The following is a 22,319-nucleotide window of genomic DNA, read 5'->3' on the forward strand; positions in this document are numbered from 1 at the left end:
TTTCCAGAACAATGTTTTATAACAGTGAATACCTTTTTTCTTCTATATTTTTATGAGAATGCCTATAGTTTTTCACTATTAACCATCAGTTTTATTTCTCCCTCAATTATATGTGCCAAACAAATCATGTCTGTGAGCTGAATCCTGCCAGTTTTCTAGTTTGAAGACTTACTTTTTAACTCTGAGCCTGGAGACCCTAATAGACATGAGGAGTGATCTTAATAGACTTGCTGGAAGATGGACCACTTTCCTACTTAATATTTACTGTACCTCAAGAAGGAGCATGTAGATGAGTTTACCAATTTTATATAGGAAAAAGTCTTTCGGCTCCCTACTGTTCTTTTCTATGGTCAGTTTCTCTGTTTTAAGGATTTGATTTCCCCCAGTTATACGATACATATCTTGCGGCTCCAAAGTACCTGAAAAAGGAAATTGGGCAATAGTGTATGTTCAGGAAATCTTGGACATTATTTTCCTTATTTTATTATTGCTTTTCTCATTCTGCATATTTTCTTTTATATCTCCGCTGTTGGTGTCACCATATTCTTAGTTACCCAAGCTAGAAATACAGCAGTCATGTTTTACTTCCTTCCTTTTACCTATTCTTTTACAGATTAATGCAATTAAAGAAAATACTCATTGAGTGCCTACTATGTTCCAGTCAACTGTTTTAGTTGCTAGAGATCTGCCTAGATGAGATTCTGTCTTCCTTGGAACTTATATTCTAGTGAGATGCTTTGTGTAATAAATAGGCTAACAAGATCTTTTCGGTTAGTAGCAAGTACTTTAAGAAAGACAGAATATGAGTTTGAGTGATGACAAAAAGAGGGTGAGTTTTTTAAGTGAAGTGTGTTTTGGTCCATATTCTCTGAGAAGCAGATGCCAACATAGGATTAAATATTCATCTTTTACATATTTATGCCCATTCTCTTGTTTGAGTGACTTTACTAGCCTTTCCAGAATAATGTTTTATAACAATATCTCTTTTGAATTATTTTGGTGGTAAAATGTATGCAACATAAAATTACCATTTTTAAGTTTATAATTTGGCCTTAAGTAAACTGACATTGTTGTGCAACATCTCCATCTGTTTCCACAACTTTTTATCTTCCCTCACTGAAACTCTGTAACTGGAACCATTAAATTCTAACTCCTATTCTCCCCTTCCCTCAGGCCCTCACAACCACCATTTTACCTTCTGTCTATGGATTTGACTACTTTTGGTACTTCATATAAGTAGACTCATATAATATTTGTCTTATTCTTTCACTTAGCCTAATGTCTTTAAGGTTCATCCATGTTGTAACATGTGTCAGGGTTTCCTTTTTATGACTGAATAGTGTTTCATTTTATGTGTGTATCACATTTGTTTATGCATTCATCACTTCAGTGGACACTTGTGATGCTTCCACCTTCGGGTTGTTGGCAAATAATGCTGTTATGATCCACCCGCCTCGGCCTCCCAAAGTGCTGGGATTACAGGTATGGGCCACTGCACCCAGCCAGAAATTGAGCTTATCTTACAGTTTCATAGCCGTTATCCTGAGTGTAACTTTCTCCTTTCTTCCAGGAAAGGTAATAAGTTTATCAAGGGTCCCATTCTTCTTTTCATAATTGAGTACATTTTTAGATTGTATACACCTAGCAGAAATCTCTTGAGAAATTTTAGTATGAGCTAATGCACTTAAGGGTCCAGAATGATAACTTTTGAGGGAAAATACTTGGTAATGAAATTTTGACTATTTAGAGTAAGTAACAAAGCATATTGTCTGTATCATCTAGATACAAGTAGTAGTAGTTATAGATAGTAGAAGAGAATATTCTGTCAGGCATTTGATTTAATGCACTTAAGCTGGCACATAGTAAAATAAGAGAATTAAAAATTTAATACACACCCCAAGTGATATCCCCATGGTATAAGTATTATTTTTTTCACTTAGTTATATCAAAAAGATAGTTAAACGGTAGACATATTTCTAGTTCATTTTCTGATAATCTCTAAAACTTTCATAGAAAACTGCCAGGTCATCTGTGACTTTTTTTTTTTAATCTTGTTTCTTTAGAGTCATGTAAGCAATCATTACATTTTTATTTAAACTTGAACCAAGTATTCATATTTATAATAGGTGGTGAAGCATCATACCAATAATAGTGTATCACAGTTTAGAAGTAGAGTTCCTCACTTTTACACTGTTGGTGGGAGTGTAAATTAGTTCAACCATTGTGAATGATAGTGTGGCGATTCCTTAAGGATCTAGAAATAGAAATTCCATTTGACCCAGCAATCCCATTACTGAGTATATACCCAAAGGATTATAAATTGTTCTATTATAAAGACACACGCACATGTATGTTCACTGCGGCACTGTTTACAGTAGCAGAGACCTGGAACCAACCCAAATGCCCATCAATGATAGACTGGATAAAGAAAATGTGGCACATACACACCATGGAATACTATGTAGCCATGAAAAGGGATGAGTTCATGTCCTTTGCAGGGACATGGATGAATCTGGAAACCATCATTCTCAGCAAACTGACACAAGAACAGAAAACCAAACATCATATGTTCTCACTCATAGGCAGGTGTTGAACAATGAGAATACATGGACACAGGGAGGGGAACGTCACACAGTGGGGTCTGTTGGGGGTTGGGAGGCTAGAGGAGGGATAGTGGTGGGGTGGGAGGATTAGGAAGGGATAACATTGGGAGAAATACCTAATGTGGGAGACAGGGGAATGGAGGCAGCAAACCACCATGGCAAGTGTATACCTATGTAACATTCCTGCAAGATCTATACATGTACCCCAGAAATTAAAGTATAATAATAAAAAAAAGAAGTAGAGTTCCTCAGAGTTGTATCGATAATCTTAATGGGTTTTCCCTCCTTTTGCTTACTTAAACTTGTTTATAATATGGATTACTAAATTCTAACCTAATTTTTGGTTTTGAAAGTTAGTATTAGCCGGATGTGGTGGCTCATGCCTGTAATCCAAGCACTTTGGAGGCCAAGGTGGGCGGATCACCTGAGGTCGGGAGTTCAAGACCAGCCTGACCAACATGGTGAAACCCTGTCTTTAAAAAAAAAGAAAGTATTTTTTTAGTATCATGTTTTCTTAGTGCAGTAGTGATGTATTCTACACTAATATCAGGAGTAATTAGCATGTAGTCATCATGACATAGCAATAAAATGATTGGATTGATCTATGCAAAGACAGACTAGTATTATGGTTTCAATATTGAAACAGTGTATAACAGCAAGCCATTTATAATGTCACCAAGGAGATACATCTTGTACATATTTGCCTCCTTTGTAAATTAGATCAGCCAATAATTTTTACAAAAATAAAAGACTAGAATATGTTTTGTTAAATAGCAAATAGTTTAGAATATTATCTCATTATATTTGCTGCTTTTTAAGTTAAATGCAATACTTGTGTTTATTTCTTTTTGAACTTTCCTCTTTTTCTCAATTTGCAACAGAGCATGATACAATACAGCAGTAGATTTTAGAAAAAAAAAATTAGAGCACGATACAATACAGAGATGGATTTTAAAGAAAAAAGATAGCATGAATTACTCCCTGTGTGGGAACCTCTTAGTTTTATGGGTTGTTAATTTTCCATTTAATGACTGCATGACATGGTAACTCAGAGAAGTTACTGGTGTACAAACACACATAACAGAATCACCGAACCACCCCTGTTGTTCCCCTCTACCCTTGTCTCATTGGACAGACCAGATTGACCAAAAATCAGAGCAGATTTAACCATAAAGAGTTAATTGGATTGTTTTGGCTTTGGGACATAAAATGATGGAAAAGAAATTGGGTTTAGTTAATTGTGCTATGAATCACTTCTTTGTAAATTAATGTGTGGCTTCATATTCTCAGAATTTGACTGTTTTTTGGCAAATTTTCATTGCCCCATGGGCTCCATTATCAACATGAAGACTTTGTAATAATGGATGAGGGAGGAGTCTCATTTTTAATTCTTCAGCCAGTGAAAACTCCAAGATTTCCTCCTCTGAAATCCACCTGAACATAACTCTGACATGGATTTCTGGAAGAACCCCAGCTCTTTCCAAAATACGTCATGAGACTTCCGTTGCTGATGGAGTCTGTATAGTTTTTCTGATGCCCAGAAATCTTGATACTTTTCCTCATGACTTTTTTGCTTTTTTTTTAACCTCTTGACTTTTTTGCAAGAGTTTTATTGAGATATAATTTCGTTGGGTTTTTAGTATATTCAGAGTTGAATACCCAGCACCACATTTCATCGTAGAACATTTTCAGTTTACTGAAAATAAACTCTCTACTTTTTTGTTTGTTTGTTTGGAGATGGAGTCCTGTTCTGTTGCCCAGGCTGGAGTGCAGTGGCATCATCTCAGCTCACTGCAACCTCTGCCTCCCAGGTTCAAGGGATTTTCCTGTCTCAACCTCTTCAGTAGCTGGGATTACAGGTGTACGCCAACACACCCAGCTAATTTTTTATTTTGAGTAGAGACAAGGTTTCACCGTATTTGCCAGGCTCATCTATAACTCCTGACCTCAGGTGATCCACCCACCTCAGCCTCCCAAAATGTAGGGATTATAGGCATGAGCTACCAGACCTCAGAAACTATACTTTTTGGGCATCACAGTTGAATCCTCATATTATCCCCAGCCTTAGGCAACCACATTCTGTCTCTATAGATTTGCCGATTCCAGACATTCCATATAAAGGGAATCTTACATTCTGTCATCTTAGTGACTGGTTTCCCTTACTTAGCATATTATACATCCGTGTTGTAGCTTGAATCAGTATAGTAGTCCCCACCCCCATCCAAGGGGAAACCATTCTGAGATCCCCCGGTGGATGGCTGAAACCGTATGTAGTTTTTTTTTTCATATAATACATGACTGTGATAAAGTTTAATTTATAAATTAGGCAGAATAAGAGACAGCAACAATAAAATAGCACAGTTATGACAATATACTATAATAAAAGTTATGTGAATGTTGTCTCTCTCTCATACTGTGAGTAACTGAAACCGTGGAAAGTGAAACTGGATAGTGAGGGACTACCATACTTCATTTATTTCAATTGCTGAGTAATCTTTTGTATGGATTTATTATTCATCAGTTTATTGGCATTTGTGATCCCACTTTTTGGCTGTTATGACTAATGTTACTGTTTACAAGTTTTTGTATGAATATATGTTTTCATTTCTCTTGGGTATATACTTAGGAGTGGAAATGCTGGGTCATATAGCAATTCTTTGTTTTATTTATTTATTTTTTTGACACAAAGTCTTGATCTGTCACCCAGGCTGGAGTGCAGTGGTGCGATTGTGGCTCACTGCGACCTCTGCCTTCCTGGTTGAAGTGATTCTCCCAAGTAGCTGGGATTACAGTCGTGTGCCACCAGCCTGGCTAATTTTTGTATTTTTAGTAGAGACGGAGTTTTGCCATGTTGGTCAGGTTGGTCTTGAACTCCTGACCTCCAGTGATCCGCCTGCCTTGGCCTCCCAAAGTGATGGGATTACAGACGTAAGCCACCACACCCAGCCTGTGTTTAATTTTGAGGAACAGCCAGAGTACTTCCCAAAGTAGCTTATGCCATTTTATATTTCCATCAGCAATGTATGAGGGTTCCAATTTTTTTTTTTTTTTTTTTTGCATCCTTTCCAACACTCGTTATTACCTGTGTTCTTTATTATAGCCATCCTCTTTGGCCCCGCTCAACTGTTAGATCACATGTACCTGTGTTTTATCATTGTGACTTGTGTTTTCTTGTTTTTGATGAAGGTGGTCCTTGTCTGACTGACTGTCTTCTGTAATTTGCTGATTACCATGCTCATGTTCCCTCATCTTTGTGTTCCTGGTTTATTAGTGATCCTCCTGACCTAAGTTAGAGCTTGATGGCTGATCTTGGATACAGCACTGCCTCACTTTGTAAATAAGAATAAAATAAGACAGTGGTTTTGATAGCTTTCTGTTGGAATAAGCCGTTCCGTGTCTTAATTATTGTCATTTGTTCTGATAATAAAGTTATATACTACAGTAACGTGGCAGACCTGTAAGATTATATATTTCTGTAACCCATTTATGGAGAGGGGAAAAAAACCTGCTTACTAAACAGCTGTTTTACTCTCTTTTTAGGAACTGGTTTAAAAATGTATTTTAAGGGCAAAACAATTCTATGGTGTCAGAATTTAGAATAGTGGTTAACAACTCGGTGGGTTTTAGTAATGGGAAGAGGATTTCTGGGGTGCTGGTTATGTTTCTCGATTTGTGTCCCAGTTACATAGACGTGTTCATTTTGTTAGTGTTCATTGATCTATATACTTAGACTATGTGTGTGTATGCTATACTTAATAAAAACTTATTAAAAGTATGCTAACATTGTTTATTCATATTTTGCAGTAGTAAAGCTCTTCGTTTGTCACATTAACTGCCTTTCTGATGAACACGTTTCATTTTGAGTCATGGTATTTACTAGTTTTACATTATTTTCATATGTACATTGCATTGATGTAAATGCTTTAAATTCAGGTCTCCTTTTAGCAACTCGTAATTTAAGAGGTTGAATGATTTAGATACTGTATTAGCTGTAGGAAGTTTGATTTTATATTCTGCTGTACTGTTGTTTAACTGAATGATCTTGGCTCTAGTCTTTTCTGTATCTAAAACTGAAATGCAGTAATTGTGCCTACTACCAGGAGAATTCAGATTCTCATTAGAGAATTAATACAATAGTATGAAAGAAAAAATAGGAAAGAGAAGCTTATATTCTTTAGCTCATTATTAATGTTTCAATCCAATGTAAACATCTAGATGTACAAAAGTATTTCATAATAACCACTTTAAAATGTCATACCAAGAGTAAAACATGTTGTCTGATTAGTCTTTTGAATTCTCATCCTTTTATCTATATTTTACTGAAATAGATTTTGAAGTAATTGTTTGATTTAACCAAATATTTTGCTGAAAGTAGTAAGATATATGATAAGATGAGTTTTTGAGTATTAGAAGTTTTTAAGTAGGCTTATGCTCTATATTTACTGTATTTCTAAAAATTGGGTGCATGAGTAGAGTGATCAGAGAAAAATGTTTTATAAGAACAGTAAAATAATTCATAACAGACATATAATGTACTGATGAGGAAAAGACACTTCTGCCTTTACAAGGGATCTTCTCAGTGGAATTTGAGAACTCTTCAATTAAATGGTGTAAAAAACACATTAAAAGTCTTTTAAATATCTAATTTTGTCTTCTAGGCTTTCCTTAAAGTTTCCCATGTCTCAATGGACTCCTGAATATAACGAGCTCTACACCTTAAAAGTGGATATGAAGAGTGAGATTCCTTCTGATGCACCAAAGACACAGGAGAGTCTGAAAGGGATCCTTTTGCATCCAGAGCCCATTGGGGCAGCCAAAAGTTTTCCTGCAGGAGTTGAGATGATTAATAGTAAAGTGGGGAATGAATTCTCTCACCTGTGTGATGATTCTCAAAAACAAGAGAAGGACATGAATGGTAACCAGCAAGAACAAGAAAAAAGTGTTGTGAGGAAAAAACGCAAAAGCCAGCAGGCTGGCCCTTCCTATGTGCAGAATTGTGTTAAAGAAAACCAGGGAATATTAGGACTGAGGCAACACCTGGGAACACCAAGTGATGAAGATAATGATTCCTCCTTTAGTGATTGTCTTTCTTCGCCTTCATCTAGTCTGCATTTTGGAGATTCTGATACTGTGACTTCAGATGAGGATAAAGAAGTCTCTGTAAGACATTCCCAGACCATTTTGAGTGCTAAAAGTAGAAGCCATAGTGCCCGGTCTCATAAGTGGCCTCGGACTGAGACAGAATCTGTATCAGGATTGTTAATGAAAAGACCCTGTTTACATAGCAGTTCATTAAGGAGACTTCCGTGCAGAAAGAGATTTGTAAAATCTAATTCCTCACAGAGGACACAGAAACAAAAAGAGAGAATATTAATGCAGAGGAAGAAACGAGAAGTGTTAGCTCGAAGAAAATATGCCTTGCTACCTAGTTCTAGTAGTTCCAGTGAGAATGACCTCAGCAGTGAATCCTCATCTAGCTCATCAACTGAAGGAGAAGAAGATTTGTTTGTTTCTGCCAGTGAAAACCACCAAAACAATCCAGCTGTTCCCTCAGGTAAAAATGTTTAAGCTGAGTAAAACATGGAACTGATTACATTGTATTTGTGCTTATTTTTTTGTTCATATCTTACTGATTTTGTTTTATATAAAAGGACTATGAGCCTCTATTAACTTTTATTTTTAAGCCATATAAATTACCAATTGTAGTATGGAACCCTGACTCCACTTCAAATATAAAAATTTAAAAAATTTCTAGTGACAAAAATAAGTCAGAGATTTTTGGGCGGATAACCATTTATTACTTTGTTTTCTTTTTTGAAATAGAGTCTTACTCTGTCGCTCAGGCTGGAATGCAGTGGTGCAATCTCGGCTCACTGGAACCTCCGCCTCCTGGGTTCAGGCGATTCTCCTGCCTCAGCCTCCTGAGTAGTTGGGATTACAGGCACCCGCCACCATGCCTGGTTAATTTTTATATTTTTAGTAGAGACAGGGTTTCACCATGTTGGCTAGGGTGGTCTCGAACTCCTGGCCTCAAATGCTCTGTCCCCCTGCTTGGCCTCCCAAAGTGCTGGGGTTACAGGCGTGAGCCACCACACCTGGCCTCATTTATTACATTTTATACATACTGGATTATATTATGTATTATATGTGTTCTTAATTTATGGTACACAGTTTTTTTCCTTGTGTTTCTTTAGTATGTTTGACTTTTATGAATACTTATTCAGCTACCTGTATGATGAATTCAACCATAGTAAGAACAATTCTAGTCACTAAAAAAAGACAAATGATACTTTTTCTTTTTTTGAGACAGCATGTGGGTCTGTTGCTCAGGCTGGAGTACGGTGATGCAATCTTGGCTCACTGCAAACTTTGCCTCCTGGACTCAAGTCACCGTCCTACCTCAACCTTTCTAGTAGCTGAGACTATAGGCATACACCACCACATCTGGCTTATTTTTGTATTTTTTTGTAGAGATGGGTTTTTTCAAGTTGCCCTGGCTGGTATTGAACTCCTGAGCTCAGGTGATTCACCTGCCTCGGCCTCTCAATATTTTTTCTTTAAGTACTCTATTCTTGTCGTTTGCTGTTATCATGGTTTTTATAGCTGAAAAATAATTTCAAGTATTTGAGTGGTAACTTTTATTCTAATACTAGGACTCAGAGACTTTTAGTCCTGACAGTACATATGTTAATATGGACTATTTCCTATCACTGCTCTTGTGCCTGTGTGCTCTTGGTCATATTCATTGTCTCTCTCTTTTACACACACACACATACACAGTAAATGTGATATTTAAGTAGAATAAGTTTATTTGCAGACGGTCCAGAAATGTATGTTTCATGTATACGAACCATCCTAAGATAATGCATCATCTTTACAGCTGTAATTTAAAGGGAGTTGTCGAAGTGAACATTGAAGAGCTAAATCTGAACTGAGGGAAAAGATTAATTTCCTGTGAAGTAGGGAATAAGGGAGTGGACTTAGGGAGAGCTTTCTAAAGGGCTAGCTAGGATCATGGTTTCTAATACTAACATAAGCTTTCCCAATTTTGCCTTATGTCTTACGTGATAAGGTCAGGGCCTGCTAGTCTACTTTTGGATGTGCCATTTCTGCTTCTTTTCTTCTTTATGAGTCCCTTTCTTTTCCAAGACTCTCTTTCCTTTTCCATTTTTATTTTTCTATTTTTGCCAGAACCCCAAAACCAGTAACCTTGTTTTAGTTACCATATCTTAGGCTTAGGTTCAGCTTTCACCTATACAAATACTTGTTTTGAGAAGAGTTCATTTTGCTTATGTATAGCCAGCTGAGAGGAATGTAGAGTAAACCATTCCCAGAAGTTTCTTGAGAATAAGAGAGATCAGTTGTCTTGCTTAATTGTCGCATTTTTCTCAAGTGATCAGAATGTGAATACACTAGTTTTGGAAGCGGGAACACCAGAGCTCTATTTTGCTTGAAGTTAGTGTGACAGGATGGTTGATGTGGAGCGTAAGTTCTAAGGAACTGACGTTTATAGGGGAATGAGAATGTAGTAATTGAATGTCATTATCACTGCCAGGAGTTCATATATTCTCAGCTATTAAAGAGAAGTCCGAACTTAATTCATTTTAAAATCTTATTTAATACTTACTGCAGCATGTGATTTTTTACTGCCTTTTTTGGGAGAATTACATTATTTTAACTACATTATTTTCATATATTACCCTCAAACATTAGAAACAGAAATCCAAAATGTTGAAACCAAGTACACCCAATGTTTTCTGGTTTCTAGACAAGTGATTTCCTTTAAACTAGTTTCTTAAAAAATAATGATTTAATAAGATTCACATGATGTGGAATTTTAAAAGTATCAAGTAAGTATAAAATAGGTAATAAAAATTTATATCTTCTTCAGATGCTCCAGTCTTACTATTACTCAGAAGTAATCACTATTAGCAGTTTATCTCCTTCAGAAAATGTGAAAGCCTATTTAAGGATAAATAAATAAATACATTATGTGGCTTTTTTTAATATCACTATGTATAGTTATCTCATTCTTTTTAACATTTGCATAGCATTCCCTTTGTATTGATGTTCCATGATTTAATCAGCATTTGTTAGTGGGTTTTTGCTGCATTGAGTTACCTTTTGCTTGCATTTTATACACGTATGTAAGTATATCTTAAGGAATAATTTCTAACAGTGTTTCAGAGGGTATATGCATTTAAGATTTTGTTAGTGATTGTTACCAAAATGCCTTCCAAGAAGATTGCATTAAATTCTTCGTTGATAATGTCATGATGATAATAAAAATACCTAACACTGGTTGAGTGCTTACTCTGTGCCAGGAATGTTCTGTTTTATGTGTATTATTATTGAATCCTTCTAGTACTCTTATGAGATGGATTCTATTATCATGATGCTTATATTACAGATAAAGCATTTGGAAAATCAGTTTGGAATGATTTTTTTAAAACTATTTTTAGAATAAACTGAAATATTAATGGGACTTTATTATTAAGAAATCTCAGCTCTTTCAAAGAATTAACTTCCTTAGATTCTTAGGAGATAGGTTATTTCCTAGTCGTATTTTGAATGATTCAAATAAAGTGATTTGGCAAAAAGTTTTAGCTAATTCAAATGGTAGAAGTAGAACTTGAACTCAGGCTTTCTGGATGGAGTTGGAATATCTCAACTTTTAATTTGACTTATTTACTAAATGTTAATATGATTTGTATGAATGAATGGGTATTAGTTACTCTGGAGCTTCTGGGACAACTTTTTCATATATAATCGTGTATATTTAACTGGCTTTACGAAATCATCTACAATATGCGTGTATTAATCCGTTCTCACACTGCTAATGAAGACATACTTGAGACTGGGTAATTTATAAAGAAAAGGAGTTTAATTGACTCACAGTTCTACATGGCTGGGGGAGCCTTGCAATCATGTCAGAAGGTGAATGAGGCGCAAAGTCAGCAGGCGAGAGAGCTTGTGCAGGGGAACTCCCATATATAAAACCATCAGATCTTGTTAGACTTACTACTATGAGAAGATGGCATGTGGGAAACTGCCCCAGCCCCTCCCAAATCCCATGTCCTCACATTTCAAAACCAATCATGCCTTCTCAACAGTCCCCCAAAGTCTTAACTCACTTCAGTATTAACTCAAAAGTCCACAGTCCAAATTTTCATCTGGCAAGTCCCTTCTGCCTGTAAGCCTATAAAATCAGAAGGAAATTAGTTTCTAGATGCAATGAGGGTACAGGCATTGACTAATTACACCCATTCCAAATGGGAGAAATCGGCCAAAACGAAGGGGCTACAGGCCCCACGCAAGTCCAGAATCCAACGAGGTAGTCAAATCTTAAACCTCCAAAATGTAAGACTCAAGAGAATGAAAAAAGAAAAAAGGAAAAAAAGAAATAAAGAAAAAGGTCTAAAATGATCTCCTTTGATTCTATGTCTCCCATCCAGGTTATGCTGATGCAAGAGGTAGGCTCCCACAGCCTTGGGCAGCTCTGCTCCTACGGCTTTGCAGGGTATAGCTCCCTTCCTGGCTGCTTTCATGGGTTGGTGTTAAGTGTCTGCAGCTTTTCTAGGCTCATGGTGCAAGTTCTGTTGATGCATCTACTATTCTGGGGTCTAAAGGACAATGGCCCTCTTTTCACAGCTGCACTATGCAGTGCCCGAGTGGATACTGTTTGTGGGGGCTCCAATTCTATATTTCCCTTTTGCACTTCTCTAGCAGAGTTTCTCCATGAGGGCCCCACCCCTGAAGCAAATTTCTATCTCGACATCCAGGCATTTCCCTATATCCTCTGAAATCTAGGCAGAGGTTCCCAAACCTCAGTTCTTGATATCTGTGCATCCACTGGCACAACACCATGTGTAAGCCACCAAGGCTTGGGGCTTGCACCACGTGAAGCAACAGCCTGAGTTGTAAGTTGGCTCCTTTTAGCTATAGCTGGAACTGAAGCATCTGGGATGCAGGGCACCATGTTCTGAGGCTTAACAGACCAGGGAGACCCTGGGCCTGGCCCAGGAAACCATTTTCCCTCCTAGGCCTCCAGGCCTGTGATGGAAGAGGCTGCCTAAGGTCTTTGACTTGCCCTGGAGACATTTCCCACTTTCTTGGTGATTAACATTTGGTTCTTCATAACTTATACAAATTTCTGTAGCTGGTTTGAATTTCTCCCCAGAAAATTGGTTTTTCTTTTCGCTCACATTGTGAGCCTGCAAACTTTGCAAATTTTTATGCTTGGCTTCCTCTTGAATGCTTTGCTACTTAGAAATTACTTCTGCCAGATACTCTAAATTAGCTCTCCCAAATTCAAGGTTCCACAGACCTCTAAGGCAGAGGCAGAATGCTGCCAGTCTCTTTGCATAGCAAGTGGGATCTTTACTCCAGTTCCCAAGAAGTTCCTCATCTTCATCTGAGGCTACGTCAGCCTGGACTTTATTGTCCATATCATTATCAGCATTTTGGTCAAAGCCATTCAAGAAGTCTGTAGGAAGTTTCAAACTTTCCCACATCTTCCTGTCTTCTTTAGAGCTGTCCAAACTGTTCCAACCTCTGCCAGTTACCCACTTCCAAAGTTTCTTCCACATTTTTGGATATCTTTACAGCAGTGCCCCACTCTGTTAGTACCAATTTACTGTGTTAGTTCATTCCTATGTTACTAATAAAGACATACCCGAGACTGGGTAATTTATTTTATTTTATTTTTTGAGACAGAGTCTCACTATGTTTCCCAGGTTGGAGTGCAGTAGTGCGATCCTGGGTCATTGCAACCTCCACCTCCTGGGTTAAAGTGATTCTGCTGCCTCAGCCTCCCAAGTAACTGAGATGACAGGCCTGTGCCACCACGCTTGGCTAATTTTTGTATTTTTAGTAGAGACTGGGTTTCACCATGATGTCCAGGCTGGTCTTAAACTCTTGGCCTCAAGAGATCCACCACCCACTTTGGCCTCCCGTAGTGCTGATATTACAAGTGTGAGCCACCACACCCAGCAGCCAAGACTGGGTAATTTATAAAGGAAAGCGTTTTAATTTATTCACAGTTCCATGTGACTGGGCAGGCCTCACAGTCATGGTAAAAGGTGAATGAGGAGCAAAGTCACATCTTACATGGTGGCAGGCAAGAGACAGCTTGGGCAGGGGAACTCTCATTTATAAAATCATCAGATCTGGTGAGAATTACTCACTACCACGAGAAGATGGTATGTAGGAAAATCGCCCCCATGATTGAATTATTTCCACTTGGCCCCACCCTTGACATGTGGGGATTAATAGAATTCAAGGTGAGATTTTGGTGGGGACACAGCCAAACCATATCGGTGCATCAGTATTTATTGGCTATTGCTGTAATGAACTGATGGAAAAATGTTTTGCATTTTAAGTATTTTTTTAGTATCTTAACAAGGCATGACAGTTTTATATGATTAACTGGCTTTGCCATATCACCTAAGAATTAGTTATGTTAAGTCAATATTTTACACTGTATGGCAAACATCAGTTTATATGTGGTTCTTTTTGGTTTGGTTTTGTTTGCTTTTTGAGACAGAGTCTTATCTGTCGCCCAGGTTGGAGTGCAGTGGCGCAATTACAACTCACTGCGGCCTCAACCTCTCTGGGCTCAGGTGATCCTCTCACCTCAGCCTCCTTAGTAGCTGGGACAGCAGGTGTATGCAATCACACCTAATTTTTTTTTTTTTTTTTTTTTTTTAATATAGAGACAGGGTTTTGCCATGTTGCCTAGGCTAGTCTCGAACTCCTGGGCTTAAGTGATCTGCCTGCCTCGGCCTCCCAAAGTGCTAGATTATAAGTGTGAGCCATTGCACATAACCAGTTTATTTGTTACAATCAACAGATTTCTGGAAAGTGTTTGCTTCTTGCTGCCCCATTATTAATTGACATTTCACTTTATTAGGGCTTTCTATTTGTGTGTAGAAAGCTGAAATGATATGTCACTTGGGTTGTTAGCAAGCCTGTTGGACATTGAATTTTTCCCAGTTGCCAGTGATGCTGATAATTTATACATTCTGTTTTGTTTCTATAATATTTGTCAGGAACTTCAGATATTTAAAATAACCTAATAGAAGCTAGGTTTGAGAAGAGGTGTTAGTTTTAGTGATATATATCTAGGGTCTATTCAGAGAACAAACATTACTGGAAGTAATTAACATTTAATAGTACTAAAGCATTAGGTTTCCCAATTAATTGTGGATATTAGCACTTCCTTATATTCTGTTAGCTTTAAAATTAATAGATATTACAGATTATATCTCCTTCAGTCTTGAAGGAAATGTAAATGCCAAATATGCTCCTCAGTAAGAGAGTTTAAGTCAGTCCCATTTTACCACTGACGACAAAAAGAAGTTTTGTCTATCTTGCTTTGAAATACAAAGTTTTAAGACTGTTAAAATAGTCATATGTCTTATAGTTATTAACTTATTTACATATAAAATGTTGAATAAATGTTAATTTAGAATTAGTGATTATTACCTACATTTCCTGAAAATAGTTTTATTCACACAGCATCATAGACATAGATGTCTTGATAATTGCTAGAACCATTTTTTAAGTCATCACAGTTTTTGAGAGCATAGGATCCTCATCTGCTTTGTGTGAGATATGGAACTTACTGACTCCATGAGTGACACATCACTAGAAACTTTGTCTCAAACTACAGATTATCATTGTACTTATAGTAGGACTTTAAAAAATTATTCAGTAGCTGTATATTTATGTTTTTCATGTGTACTCCATGCTGTATTAACTTTTTAAGTTTTTTTAAAAAAGTTTGCTTAAAAAGATAACTTGGAATTGTAGAGTTCCAGGATCAGGAATTATATCGGAAGCTGTGAATACTTCTGTCCCTCTTTTTGTACAGATAGCATTGATAGTTATATATTTTTTTGTTTTATGGTTTTATTTGGGAACTTTTAGACATACACAAAAACAGAAGAATGAAATTAGCTCCCAAATACTCAACATCTCACTTCAGTTGTTGACATTCTGCCATTCTTATTTCATCTCTGACTCCTCTTTTTTTCCTGGAGAATTTCATAATTGTAGGCATCATTTTACTCATAGACACTTCAACACACATGGTTTAATTCTTTTTTATTTATGGCATTGTTTTTGTAAACTGGTACTTAGGTCTAAAAGGTTGATCAGTTCTGGCAATACTTTGTTGGTGACACTGTGTGCTTTCTGTTGTGTCGAGAGCTTGATCAGAGGGTTTAGATGGCATCTTGATCCTTCCATTATAAAGTTCCCCTTCACCTTTTGCTGTAATTTTTTTTTAGCAGTTATTAATGGCCTTGCCCAGATTCATTATATCATTAGGGCTTGTAAAATATTGATATTCTGATTTTATCATTTTGCTTAGGTTTCTTGTCTGAGGTTCTTCTATAAAGGAAGAACATTTCGTTCATCAGCTAATTGGTTATTCTGAAATTCTGTTCATACAGGAAAGGCAAGATGAATGCTTGATTTTTTTTCTTCATTTACCACTTCTCAGAATGTCTTAGTATTCTAGCACCATCCAAAGAGGTTTTTTCATTTTTGAGTATCATTATGGATGCATGAATTTTAGTATATTTGATGAGTTTCAGTTTGTTGCAGTCTTTTTATAATTTTAAAATGATTTCATCTTTGGCCATCGGGAACATCTTCAAACTGGGTCAGTGTTCTTTTGATGCCATCCTAATAGTCTTTGATAACTTCCCTGCTCTCTGGTATATCAAGTTGGCACAGATTAGTCTACATTTCCTGCCATAGACCTAGAAACAGCCATTCCTTTAAGAACTCCTTATTTTCTTTTATTGGGAAGTGATAGAGACTAAAGTCTGGGAATTAAGGTGTTTTTTGCTCTACTGGGTTGCCAATGCTTTTGGATTTTTTGAATTTAACTTTTAGTTTTTTTGTTTTGTTTTTTTAAGAGAGAGGATCTCACTTTGTTTCCTAGGCTGGAGAGCAGTGATGCGTTCATAGCTCTCTGCAGCCTTGACCTCTTGGGCTCAAGTGATCCTCCTGCCTTAGCCTTCTGAGTACCTGGGACTATAGCACATGCCACCTTGCCCCACTAATTTTTAAATTATATTTAAAATTTTTTTAGAGATGAGATCTTGTTATGTTGACCATTTTCGTTCCCAATTCCTGGACTCAACTTATCCTCCTGTCTTATCCTCCTCAGTTGCTGGGATTACAGGTATGGCGTGAGCCACCATGCCTAGCATTTTGACTGTTTTAACAGACAAAGCTAGGAATATAAAGATTTTAGAACAACATAAATCATTAATTTAAGTGAATATTTCCATTGCAAGTTTAGGATTAGGGTTTTTATGTAAGTGGTTGTTTTATATTTGTTTTTGTTCTTGCACCGAAAACCCTGATTCTTAACAATATTAACCATTACTTACTTGCCTTATTGTAGAGAAATCATAAATACATACACATAAGTGAACTAGTTTCAACATAAAACTTACTTTTAATGGCAAAACCTCCATTGCTTTTGCAGCAACCTAATACAGTAATTCTAATGAGTACAGTTTAAGTATTTTGTTTTGTATTGTGCCTTTTTGGCCTTGGCCAGTTTTCTGTGTGGTTATGTTATCAATTTCATATGCATTTAGGTTCATGTATTTTAGGGTTGGCCTTGTTTAAGGTATTTTTAAAAAAACTTTAATTTTGCTTTTTAATTGTGTAAAACATTTACCTGGCTTCGAAGTCAAAACTTTAAAACAAGATATACTCAGTGAGGTCTAACTTTAGTTTTGGTTAATTCTTTTTTTTTTTTTTTTGTCTTCAAAAATAAACTCAAAATATGTCCCCCTTCTCTTACTCAAAAGTGTCCCTTGCTTTTTTCACTTAATACATACTTTTGTTGGGGTATCCAGAGATACTGTAGAGGAATGAAAGTGTACATCTCTGTGTATCTCATTTCTTTTCATTCCTTTTGTTCTTAAGCTTCATCGCACTCCCTTGGATGGTTGTACCATAGTTTGTTCAACCAGTTGATGAACAATTAGCTGACTTTTTTTCCTTATAAATAGCACTTTAATAAATAGCTTTTTGTATATGTCATTTCATATTTTTTGCCAGTGTGTCTTCAGGATAGAATTCTAGAAGGGAGTTGTTGAATAAAGGATAAGTGCATATGTTATTTTGCAAAATATGGCCACATTTTTCTCCATGGTGATTGTAACCATTTTGAATGCTTACCAGCAAGGGTGCCTGTTTTCTCAAAATCTTTCCAAAAGAATATTGTTGTCAGGGGGTATTTGGTCCATCTGATAGGTGAGAAATAGTATGTCAGTACATTTTAAATTTGTATTTCTTTTTTTTTAAATGTGTAATGTGTATCTTTTCACATGTTTTAAAAACCTTATGTCATTGCATTTCTTTTCCTGTGATCAGTCTGTTCATTTTTTTTTTTTTTTTTTTGCCTGTTTTAATATCAGGATGTTGGTCTTTATTCTTCTGTACATTTTTAGAAGCTTTCTATATATTAGCAATACAAATCCTTTATAATATACACATTTTTCGCAAATTAATTAGTAATTTCTTGACTTACATACTTTTTAAAATTTTTTTATTTTTTACTTTTTACTTTAGTTTTAGTAGAGATGGAGTTTCACCATGTTGGCCAGGCTGGTCTCGAACTCTTGACCTCAAGTGATCCACCCACCTCGGCCTCCCAAAGTGCTGGCATTACACGCGTGAGTGACTGCACCCGGCTGGCTTCTATACTTTTATGCTGATTTTTTTAAATCTTTTTTTTCCCTTTTTGAGACAGGATCTTATTCTGTCACCCAGGATGGAGTGCAGCATTGCCATCTTGGCTCGCTGTCTCACGAGTTGCTGGGACGTCAGGTGCACACCCCCACGCTTGGATAATGTTTGTATGTTTTTTGTAAAGATAGGATTTCGCCGTATTGCCCAGGCTGGTCTTGAACTTCTGTGTTCAAGTGATCCACCCACCTTGGCCTCCCAATGTACTGGGATTGTAGGCATGAGCCAGCACGCCTGGCCAACATTTTTTTTTCGCAAGTCATATTTATCAACTTTTATTCTTACTGCTTCTGAATTTTGAGTCATAATTAGGAATACTTTTTCCACTCCAAAGTTCTAGCAGAATTAGCCCATTTCCCCCAGTCCTTGTACTTAATTCTTTTTTAACATTTAGAGCATAGATCCATTTGGTGTTTATGTATAATATGAAAAATTAACTGAAGTTTTTCTTGTGTAACTATCCAGCTGTCTGCAAACCAGTCATTAACATCTTTCTTTTTCCTGTTGACTTGAGATATGTTACCTTTGTCACATGTTAAATTTCCCATATGCATTTGGTCCTGTTAATGGAGTTTTTACTCTGTCTTACTACTCTGTCTGTCCATGTACTGGAAAAGCACTTTAGAGTCTTCAGTGTTTTACTAGATATTGTTGCTTGTTTATTCTTCCAAGTGAACTTTATAATCAGTTTGTTTATATGGAGGGTGGGGGTAGGGGAGGTCTATGATGGTGTTTTTTTGGGGATTGCATTTGTAGATTACATTATGGAGAGCGGACATCTTGGGATTTTTGAGTCCTCCTATTCCAGAATATGGCCTGTCTTTTCATTTGTTAAGGTCTAGTTCTGTATCTTGCAGAGTGTTTTATGTTTTTTAAAAAACATTTTTATTGAGGTATATTTAACTACTCTAAAATTCATTCATTTTAAGTGTAAAATTTGGTAATTATTTTTTGAGCCAGGGTGTTGCTCTGTTACCCAGACTGGAGAGTGGTGGTGTGATCTCCACTTACTGCAACCTCTGCCTCCAGGGTGCAAGTGATTCTCCCACCTCAGTCTTCCAAGTAGCTGGGACTATACAGGCACATGCCACCACACCTGGCTAATTTTTATACTTTTTGGTGGAGATGGAATTTTACCATGTTGGCCAGGCTGGTCTTGAACTCCTGACCTCAGGTGATCCACCTGCCTCGGTCTCCCAAAGTGCTGGGATTGCAGGTGTGAGCCACTGCGCCCAGCCCAATTTCGGTAATTTTTAAAAGTAAATTTAGAATTGTGTAGTCATCACCACAATATAGTTTTAGAATATGTCTATCAATCCTGGAGATCCCATCTGCTTTCTTACTGTCAGTCTTTGTTCCTACCTTCATTCCCATCAACCTCTTTTTTTTTCCCCTTTTGTGGATATTTCATATAAATGAAATCATACAATATGTGGTCTTTTATATCTGGCTTCTTTTACTTAGCATAATTTTTTTTTTAATTTGAGGCAAGGTTTGCTCTGTTGCCCAGTGCAGTGGCAATCGCAGCTCACTGCAACCTCTTCTTCTCAGGCTCAAGCAATCCTCCTACCTCATCCTCCCGAGTAGCTGTGACTACAGGCTCATGTCACCATGTCTGGCTAATTTTTATATTTTTTGTAGAGACGAGGTTTCTCCATGTTGTCCAGCCTAGTCTCCAACTCCTTGGCTCAGGTGATCTACCTGCCTTGGTCTCTCAAAGTGCTTGGATTACAGACATAAGCCATTGGGTCCAGCCTAAGTTAGCATAATTTTTTAAGGAGGTTAATTCATGTGTAGCAGGTATCAGTAATTAGTTTTTATTTTATTTATTTATTTATTTTTTGAGACGGAGTCTCTCTCTGTCACCAGGCTGGAGTGCAGTGGCGCAATCTCAGCTCATTGTGACCTCTGCCTTCCGGTTCAAGGGACTCTTCCACCTCAGCCTCCTGAGTAGCTGGGACTGCAAGCACACAACACCACGCCAGGGTAATTTTTTGTAGTTTTAATAGAGACGGAGTTTCACCATGTTGGCCAGGATGGGCTTGATCTCTTGACCTCATGATCTGCCCACCTTGGCCTCCCAAAGTGCTGGGATTATAGGCATGAGCCACCACGCCCAGCATTAGTTTTAGTTTTATTAGTTACAGCATATTCTGTTTGTATAGATATGCCACATTTTGTTTATCTAACTGTCAGTGATGGTGTACTTTTGTTTGTTTGTTCGTTTGTTTGTTTGTTTGTTTGTTTTGGAGGTGGAGTGTCTTTCTGTTGCCTAGGCTGGAGTTCAGTGGCACGATCTTGGCTCACTGTAACCTCCGCCTCCTGGGTTCATGCAATTCTCCTGCCTCAGCTTCCTGAATAGCTGGGATTACAGGTGCACACTACCACACCTGGCTAATTTTTTGTATATTTAGTAGAGATGGGGTTTCACCATGTTGGCCAGGCTGGTCTCGAATTCCTGACCTCAAGTGACCCACCCACCTTGACCTTCCAAAATGCTGGGGTTACAGGCATGAGACACTGCGCCCAGCCATGGAAACCCATATTGTTAGCATCATTCCAGTCTTAAGGCACAGACAGACTAAGGTCATCAGAGAGTATAGTGGCTAACGTTGCTTATTGCTGATGCCAAGAGAATCTGTGATGTCTTACCAGAAAATAGAAATGGACTTTGAGGAGTTCATAAAGAACTCTCTCAGAGAAACCATCGTTTTCGTTATTGTTGTTATACTACTCATATTCTTTCTAGCCTGGTAGCCAGAGAAATATGTTATTTTTCTCATGATTTAAAAGCTATAAACAACTTAGCTAACCTTAAAAAAAAAAAAGTTCAAAGAAAATCACCCACAGTCCTACCAGTCTGTCTTAGCCATGCTCTTTTTTTACCCTTTAGTATTTCTAAATGTAAAAGATAACATGAAAATAAAATTGACCCATTAAGAAGGATCTATTCTCCTGATTTTCTTTTAAGCTGTGCTATTTCATAAGATTAATTTTATAATTTTAGGCATGTTTCCCTTTTTGAAATTTTAAATAGCTGTTTTCTTAGAGAAACATTAGATTGTGGATGCCAAAATGTTGCCTATTGTGAATATGCTTTAGTTATATAATTTTTATGTATTATGTTCAAGTTATGCATAAAGTCCTTTTTAGAAAAATAATGATGTTTAAGGAATAGAATAAGAGTGCCTAAGTGAGCTATTTATACTTTTAGTTACATAATCTCTGTATTCATAAAAAGTTATATAAATTGAATTTTCGTGCATTAGCAAAGCTAGCTTTGTATCATTTATCGAGATTTCAAAATGTTACATAAGCCATGTAAAAGGTGTTTGATAATGTTAGCTTATTCTTTTCTACAGTGTTTTTTTTTTTTTTTTTTTAGTTTTTCGTCTTTTTTAAACAGGTGTGTGTTTGTTTGTTTGTTTGTTTGTTTGAGATGGAGTTTTGCTCTTGTTGCCCAGGCTGGAGTGCAATGGCGCAATCTCGGCTGACTGCAACCTCCACCTCCTGGGTTCAAGCGATTCTCCTGTCTCAACCTCCTGAGTAGCTGGGATTACAGGCATCCGCCACCACGCCTGGCTAATTTCTGCTCTTTGGAATATTATATATGGACCTTTTACCTATTGTCTGACACGGAAATTACAAAGTAGATCATAAACCTAAATGTAAGAAGTAAATGATAAAACTTCTAGAAGACATAGAAGAAAATCTCAGTGACCTTGGATTAGGCAGAGGTTTCTTAAATATGTCACCAAAATCACAATCGAAATTAGAAGTTGCTAATTTGAACATCAAAATTAGAGATTTTTGTGCTTCAAAAGACTCTATCAAGAAAATGAAAAGACATGTTACAGACTGGAAGAAAATATTTGCGAATAGTATGTCTGAGAAAAGACTTGTATTCACGATATTTAGGAGCTCTTCATTTATTAT

At 36.9% G+C, this 22,319-nt stretch overlaps 1 protein-coding gene across 8 annotated transcripts in view; it reads left to right on the forward strand.

The window, feature by feature from the left end:
- Positions 1–22,319, forward strand: part of RNF111 (ring finger protein 111) — a 102,362-nt gene that overhangs the window by 27,383 nt on the left and 52,660 nt on the right. For 7 of the 8 annotated variants that reach the window (XM_012443090.3, XM_012443084.2, XM_012443085.2 and 4 more), the window contains one exon: positions 7,262–8,157. In XM_012443090.3, the coding sequence (XP_012298513.1) occupies positions 7,281–8,157 (877 nt within the window). In that variant the 5' untranslated portion in view covers positions 7,262–7,280. Of the gene's footprint in view, positions 1–6,432; positions 6,473–7,261; positions 8,158–22,319 lie in introns of those variants that run through there. The other variant, XM_012443089.3, reaches the window with a different exon arrangement.

Source organism: Aotus nancymaae, unplaced genomic scaffold (assembly GCF_030222135.1).
Source record: "Aotus nancymaae isolate 86718 unplaced genomic scaffold, 86718_ANA_hifiasm-v0.15.2.pri h1tg000041l, whole genome shotgun sequence".
Lineage (NCBI taxonomy): Eukaryota > Metazoa > Chordata > Mammalia > Primates > Aotidae > Aotus > Aotus nancymaae.